This window comes from Myotis brandtii, unplaced genomic scaffold (genome assembly GCF_000412655.1).
Source record: "Myotis brandtii unplaced genomic scaffold, ASM41265v1 scaffold435, whole genome shotgun sequence".
In the NCBI taxonomy this organism is placed as follows: Eukaryota; Metazoa; Chordata; class Mammalia; order Chiroptera; family Vespertilionidae; genus Myotis; species Myotis brandtii.
This window is the reverse complement of record NW_005366635.1, coordinates 102,177-109,559: the sequence shown is the minus strand read 5'-3', so window position 1 is coordinate 109,559 and position 7,383 is coordinate 102,177. Positions and strand designations below refer to the sequence as shown.

The 7,383-nt window shown below is 53.6% G+C and overlaps 1 protein-coding gene across 1 annotated transcript in view; it reads left to right on the top strand.

The window, feature by feature from the left end:
- Positions 1 to 6,969, top strand: part of GABRB3 (gamma-aminobutyric acid (GABA) A receptor, beta 3) — a 12,991-nt gene extending 6,022 nt beyond the window's left edge. Inside the window, exons 3-6 of the mRNA XM_014546209.1 lie at positions 1,492 to 1,629; positions 2,208 to 2,360; positions 2,461 to 2,468; positions 6,140 to 6,969. Coding sequence (XP_014401695.1) covers positions 1,492 to 1,629; positions 2,208 to 2,360; positions 2,461 to 2,468; positions 6,140 to 6,481 — 641 coding nt within the window. The 3' untranslated portion in view covers positions 6,482 to 6,969. The remainder of the gene's footprint in view (positions 1 to 1,491; positions 1,630 to 2,207; positions 2,361 to 2,460; positions 2,469 to 6,139) is intronic.
- Positions 6,970 to 7,383: the final 414 nt, after the last annotated feature.

The following is a 7,383-nucleotide window of genomic DNA, read 5'->3' as shown; positions in this document are numbered from 1 at the left end:
GGGGGTGAGAGATGAGGCCACGGAGGTGGGGCGGCATCAGGGACGTGGACCCGGCCGCACGGGCAGAGCGAAGGCAGGAAGTCGGCCGGTTTGCAGACCCCGAATCAATTTTCTTTTCGAGGTAAAACAAAATCTGCCAGGGGAGGCGGCTGGCAAAGGCCAGACCCAGGAAAAATAATGGTCCTTTGTAACCAGCCACAAAGGGCGGAGAGGGGAGGTGCGGAGGCGGGCGTTAGCCACACAAGGCCCTCGCCCCCAGGCAGCGGGATGCCGCCCAGGTTGCCGGCTGGGAGGGACCCAGGACAAAGAGAGGTCGCTGGGGCAGGACAGAGCCCCAGCCCGCTGGGGGCAGGGCAGGGGGAGGTGGAAGAGTGAAGCCCCTCAGAGCAAATGGCCGCAGGGTGAGGGGCCGCTTACCCAGAGGCCGCAGGGAAAGGGACCATTTTCAGCTTCGCCCTTGACTGCTGTGTGCCCTGGAGGAAGTCGCTCACCCTCTCTGGGCTGCAGCGGCCTCACCTGAACCACGGGCCACAGCGGCTCCTCACGGGAGTGTGGGGTGATGGTGTGTGCGCCCCACTTGCCCAAGGGCGTTCTGCTCCCTAGTCAGCACCCCCACCTCACCACCCTCCCCTCCCCAGCCCTCCAGGGACAGCACAGGCCCCTCTGGGCCTCTTGCATGGAGTCCCGTCTCCTTTTCATTCTCGCCCAGGAAACAGAGGCTACCCAAGGTCCCAGGGGGATGGGGCCACGTGGAAAAAAAATACACACATAAAACTTCTACTCACCCAAAAGCACACCCATCTCAGTGAAAAGCTGGTGTAACAAGCGACTTGTTCCAATTCTTTTCGTTATTCGCTAAGATTGTCTAACTTGTACATGTTAACATCTCATGCTAACGTCGTTGCCCGAGTCTTCCTATTATTTGTAGGAGGAATGTAACACATAAGAGGTGGGAGGCTAAGGATGAGCACACAGCACCTGTGTTGTACCTGCCTCTCTGGTTATCCTTTTGAAACTCACTACTTCCTGTCACCCACAGCATCATTCTGACAATTAGACTCACGCTATGGGCTTCTGATGGCTGGTGATTTTATCAAAATCTTGCAATGGGCCCGGCTGGCATGTCTCAGTGGTTGAGCCTCGACCTGTGAACCAGGAGGTCACGGTTCAATTCCAGGTCAGGGCACAATATATTTTTATTGATTTCAGAGAGGAAGGGAGAGGGAGAGAGAGAGAGAGAGAGAGAGAGAGAGAAACATCCATGATGAGAGAGAATCACGGATCTGCCGCCTCCCGCACGCCCCCCACTGGGGATGGAGCCAGCAACCCGGGCCTGTGCCCTGACCGGTAATTGACCCATGACCTCCTGGTTCATAGTTTGATGCTCAGCCACTGAGCACGCCGGCCGGGCCGGTGACAGCTTCTGGAATGTGGAGCGTAGATACGACGATGCTTCATTCCCGCCCTGTCCCTGCTCCTCTGTCCCTGCAGACGGCTACACCACGGACGACATTGAGTTCTACTGGCGCGGAGGCGACAACGCGGTGACCGGCGTGGAGAGGATCGAGCTGCCGCAGTTCTCCATCGTGGAGCACCGGCTGGTCTCCCGGAACGTGGTCTTCGCCACAGGTGCGTCCTCGCCCACTCTCCCCGCGGACACTGGTCTCCTTGTTTATTTCTTTATATGTTTACTTTTCAATCCTCACCCGAGGATATTTTTCCATGGATTTCTCCAGAGAGTGGAAGGGAGAGGGAGGGAGGGAGAGAGAGAGGAACATCGATGTGAGAAAGACACATCGATTGGTTACCTCCTGCACGAGCCCTGACCGGGGCCCTTGACCGGAATCGAACCCAGGACCCTCAGTCCACAGGCTGACACTCCTGAACTCCTGGTTCATAGGTCGGCGCTCAACCACCGAGCCACGCCGGCCGGGCAGACCCATGTTTGGTAACATAAGCAGCTCCCTGTGGGCAGCCCAGACACCACACATGTCCTTGGGGGCAGGGAGGAAGGGGAGAGGCCTGAGAAGCGGGGGCCCTCCCCCCATTCTTCCACCAGCTCCGTCGGGCAGACAGGAGCACATGGAGTGGCTGGGGGCCACCCCTGGGTTCCCGGGCTTCTCAAAGGCATGCGACCCGTCGATCACAGATGTAGAGCCAGCTCTGGGCGCCCCGCGCCCGCCCGCCTGACCCCGTCTGTTCTGCAGGCGCCTACCCGCGGCTCTCCCTGAGCTTCCGGCTGAAGAGGAACATCGGGTACTTCATCCTGCAGACCTACATGCCCTCCATCCTCATCACCATCCTCTCCTGGGTGTCCTTCTGGATCAATTACGACGCCTCCGCCGCCAGGGTGGCCCTGGGTAGGTGCGCTTGTATTGTATTGATCTTTGCTTGTTTTAAAGATCATTCTTTATTGTGGAAAGTGTCACGTAGGCCCCCTTTGCCCCATGGGCCCCCCAGCCGCCCGGGTAGGTGCTATTCTAAACCCATATCTGAAATGTGTGTGAACCGTGTCGTTACGGCATTAGTGAGGTCAAAGGCCAGAGGTCAACAGCAATGTTTTGCCATCCTGACACCAGTCTTGTCCACGGCATCATTTTCTATCGTTTTTTATTGTGGAAAGTGTCACGTAGGCCCCCTTTGCCCCATGGGCCCCCCAGCCGCCCGGGTAGGTGCTATTCTAAACCCATATCTGAAATGTGTGTGAACCGTGTCGTTACGGCATTAGTGAGGTCAAAGGCCAGAGGTCAACAGCAATGTTTTGCCATCCTGACACCAGTCTTGTCCACGGCATCATTTTCTATCGTTTTATTAAAAACTATGTTTTTATTGATTTCAGGGAGAGGGGGAGAGAGAGAGGAACATCCACGATGAGAGAGAATCACGGATCGGCTGCCCCCTGCACGCCCCCCACTGGGGATGGAGCCCATCTTCACTATATAAAATAAATTACTAACCTCAACACAAGTACAAATAGAAATTAATTAAGAAATTGGCTAGTAGTCCTTGGCTATGACCATATGGTAATATTCATACTTACATTGGTGACAAGTGTAAAACATACTTTTGAAGTTATTTATTCCATTATATATTGGAAGGTAAATATAAGGATGCTATTATAGAACTCAGCAGAGAAGAGGACAAGATTTTTACAGTTATTGCCCCCTGCCTTGAGAATTAACAAAATTACGTATTTAATAAAGGATCTTAAAGTATATTTGTAAGAGCTAAACACTAAATTTGGTTTTAGTTTTTTTAAATAGAGGAATTGTGAGAAGATAAAGTAGAAAAAGACAGCAAAAACCCCCAATATATATTGTTTGGACATACAAAACAATCATCACTCATTATTTGTTAAATATCTTGTTAAAATGTGCCAGGGACTGTTTTAAGTATTTGATATTCATTTCACAGCAGCCTTTGAGGTTGAGGAATCTGCCGAAGGTGGTGAAGTCAGTTTTTAAGCCCCGGCATTCTGACTCCGTACCATATTTTCAACACTAGCCTCCTGATTTATTGATTAATACTTAGGGCAGTTGTACTCCTTCACTTTTCTTACAGAATATACTATTTGGCAACTATAGATATTAAAGTCAAACATGAACTGTTCAACATTTATTCTTAAACACTAAGAACCCTTTTTAAACTTTATTTTTATTGTTGACACTGTTACAGATATCCCCATTCCCCCCTACCCCTTTGCCCACCTCCACCCAGCTCCTGCCCCCCTTTCCCTCTGGCCTTCACCACACACTGTTGTCCATGTCTGTGGATTATGCATATATGTTCTTTGGCTAATCCCTTCACCCTTTTTTTCAGAGAATATTTTAAATGGAGAACAACTTAATTGCTATACAGATATGTGATGGGTATATATAGATAGTTATAAACTGGACCAGCTTTTCTTATACAAAATTACCATTCTTTCTAAGACTGGTAATTGTTTACCTAAAATGTCACTGTACTTAATTCAATCATTACCTTACAAAATGTATGAGAAATCTATCTCTCACAGGTCTGGATGCTGGGAGTCTGAGATCATGGTGCTGCCATGGTTGGAGGAAGGCCCTCTTCTGGGTCGCAGATTTTTCATTGTATCCTCATGTGGCAGCAAGGGCCACCAATTGTTAATGAACTTTAAAATGGGAAAAGTTACGCCCTGGCTGGTTTGGCTCAGTGGATAGAGCGTCGGCCTGCGGACTGGAGGGTCCCGAGTTCGATTCGGTCAAGGGCACGGACCTCGGTGGCAGGCTCCATCCCTGGCCCCGGTCAGGGCGCTCTGGGTCGGCGCTCTGGACTGGGTCCTTGGGCGTTACCACGGCTCATTCATTGTCATCCGTCCCTAGCGGGATTGTTGCCCAACCAGCATGGCCCCAGGGAGCCCCTTTGTGTTAGAGCTGAGAGCCCTGGGGTGGGGGGTGGAGGGGGGCTGTGCTTCCCCTGGACTGGGACCAGCAGCCTCCTGCACACCCTGACTGGGGATCGAGCCTCGACCTCCTGGTTCCTAGGTCGGCGCTCACCACTGAGCTGCGAGGGCCTTTGCCAGGAGGCTCTGTGCTCCCAGCAGCTGCCTCTGTGACTCGATGCTGTGGACGCGCCCCCCCCCCCTTCCCCGTGAATCCCGAGCAGTTTTCCTCGTACCCAGCGGCTGTGCAGCCGTTCGGTTGAATAGCGAACGCTCCAGACATCCCCGAATTCACTTACTTTCTCTCGGACCAGGCGGGCAGTGCGCCTCCTGACCTTGATTTATCTGTGTTTAACCTCTATTTGTTCCTGACGGTGGTGTTGTGTGTTTTTTTACCCACGGCCTGGGGGTGTTTTGCAAGGTGACCAAGCGCGTGTCTGAATGTCATCAGGTGGCAGAAGGGCCTTGTCCTCGACCAGGAGTCAGAGCTGCGGGCTGACATTTTCGCTCTTGTAAAGAGAGGGTTCCATCCCCCACAGGACAGCTGCCTTCGCATTTTCCCTAGAACGAGAGCGTCTTGCTCATGGGGAAGCTCGAAGGCCGGTCGGGAATGCGATGTCTGCCGTGTCCCAGTCGGGACACGCGTTTTAGGAAGAAACAAACATCCCCCTGGGATCCGTTTCGCAGGCGACGTTTTGTTCTGTTCTATTTGCATGTTCACGCCTGTCCAGGGAGAGAGCAGGGAGAGAGACTGCTGCAGTCGACGGTTCCCACTGGTGGATACAAGACAGACGCCTCAAAGAAGGCGTAGTCAGGAAATGGAGGGGAAAGATTCCTATACATGTGGTTGATCCTTCATTGGGGATCCCGAAATGTAAGCTGTTGTGGGAGTTTGCAACTGCCTGGGCGATCGGCCCCCAAGCCTCCGTATTGTGCCAGATTCAGTGGTATTTGTTTAAAGTGTTTGGTTTCTAAGATTTAACAGATTATAATAACCCTTTAATTCTTTCAGAAAAATAACAGTCCCCTATTATAACTTTTCATGGACATTTTCCACACATGGGTTCCCAGGAAAATGAAATCTTTTACATCAAAAGGGGCCGATGAGTTTACACTGAGGCATAAACCAGTTCCTTCCGGGACTATTATCTCCGTTACACGTTCACCCACTCGACACGGGAGCGACGTCCTGGGCCCGGCCCGCGTGGGTCAGCGGCACCGGGAGGCCGCCTGTTAGATCCCGGTCCCGGGCACGGCCCTGTCTCTCCGGCACTGACGTTTCTCTGTCTCTTGCCCTCCCTTCGGGTCTCTAAAAATCAACGGAAAAATACCCTCGAGTGAGGATTAACAACAACAAAAAGAAAGAAAGAACGGAGATGGAGTTTCCATCCAGTCATGCCCACGTGGGCATCTTGAAAGACGCGATTTGATTTTCTCTTCCGTAATTTTGTCTCCGTCCTGTGAAATTTCAATCTGAAAAGGCCCCCCTCCCCTTAGTCTGTGTGGGAATTTTTCAATCAGGGAAATACAATCACCAAGCCCCAACCCCCCGCCCCCTTAAACCTCCCAAATGGCATTTCCCACCAACACAGAGCTCGGCTTTGACACGTGTGCGGGTTCCGTCATCCACAGGCCGAGGCTGCAGGACACGTGGGTCAGGGTTTGCCTTGGGAAACGAGCTTTCCCCGCCGGCCGGCCGGCCTCCTGCCTGACCATGCGCATGTCCCCCCTTAGGTGGACGCCCACGGGAATATCCTGCTGACGTCCCTGGAGGTGCACAATGAGATGAACGAGGTGGCGGGCGGCCTCGGGGACACCCGGAACTCCGCCATCTCCTTCGACAACTCAGGGATCCAGTACCGGAAGCAGAGCGCGGCCCGGGAGGGGCCCGGGCGGCACCTGGGGGACCGGGGCCTGACCCACAAGAAGACGCACCTGCGCCGGCGGTCCTCGCAGCTCAAGATCAAGATCCCCGACCTGACCGACGTGAACGCCATCGACCGGTGGTCCCGCATCGTGTTCCCCTTCACCTTCTCGCTCTTCAACCTGGTCTACTGGCTCTACTACGTCAACTGAGCGGCCGGCGGTACCCGAGTTTCGCTTTTCTTTTCCTCAAAGACGTCACCTAACAACACTGAGTGGAATATTCCTCTGCCTGTCGAGTTTTTCTACCTGCTCACAAGCACACACTCACACACACACACACACACACACACAGACACACACACGCACACAGATAACATACGCAGTTGTATATATATGTGACCTTTCTCAGCATATATATAAGACACACGTGTCTATGAGGATGTATGTGTATATGTTTCTACACGCGGGTGTACGCACCCCCGTGGGTTGCCAAACACACACACGTACATGTGACCTACCTGTTTGCAGCTCTGGACAAACTCCACGCAGGATGCACATGCGAGAAAGTCACGGTGCGTGTTTTTTAAATGCAAGGGACGAGCGTTGTCTGAATATCATGCCTTGAGAATGAGGGCGGGACCCCTACTGTCACCCCAAACTGTGTCTCTTGTTCCCCTAAGTTACAGCTGTTTTGGTTTTAAAAAAAAACCGAAAGACAAACTCTCAGTCGTCAGAAACCCGGACAGCGATGTTGCTGGTGTCAGAGGACTCACCCCCCCCGCCGCCCCGACCTCCCCGCTCCGGCCACTCTGCCCATGGACTGGGCAAAGGCGCGCGGCCTTCTCGGCGATGGGGTGTCCGTGGCTGGACAGTGTCCCGGACGAGGTGGGCTCGCCCCCTGCCGTCCGACACGCAGGCGGACCCCACGCTGGCACCGGGACCTCCCCTGCGGGGGACCCGTCGGACCGGAAGGCCTCTCCTCTCCTCGGCGTCAGGACTCTGGTGTTGGCTCGGAGGGGACCAGCTCGCCTGTCCTTGTGGGAACTCAGTGGCGACCGATAGCTGACGTGTCCCGTCGCCGACAGTGTCACCCTCGCCCCCCCGCGTCCCAT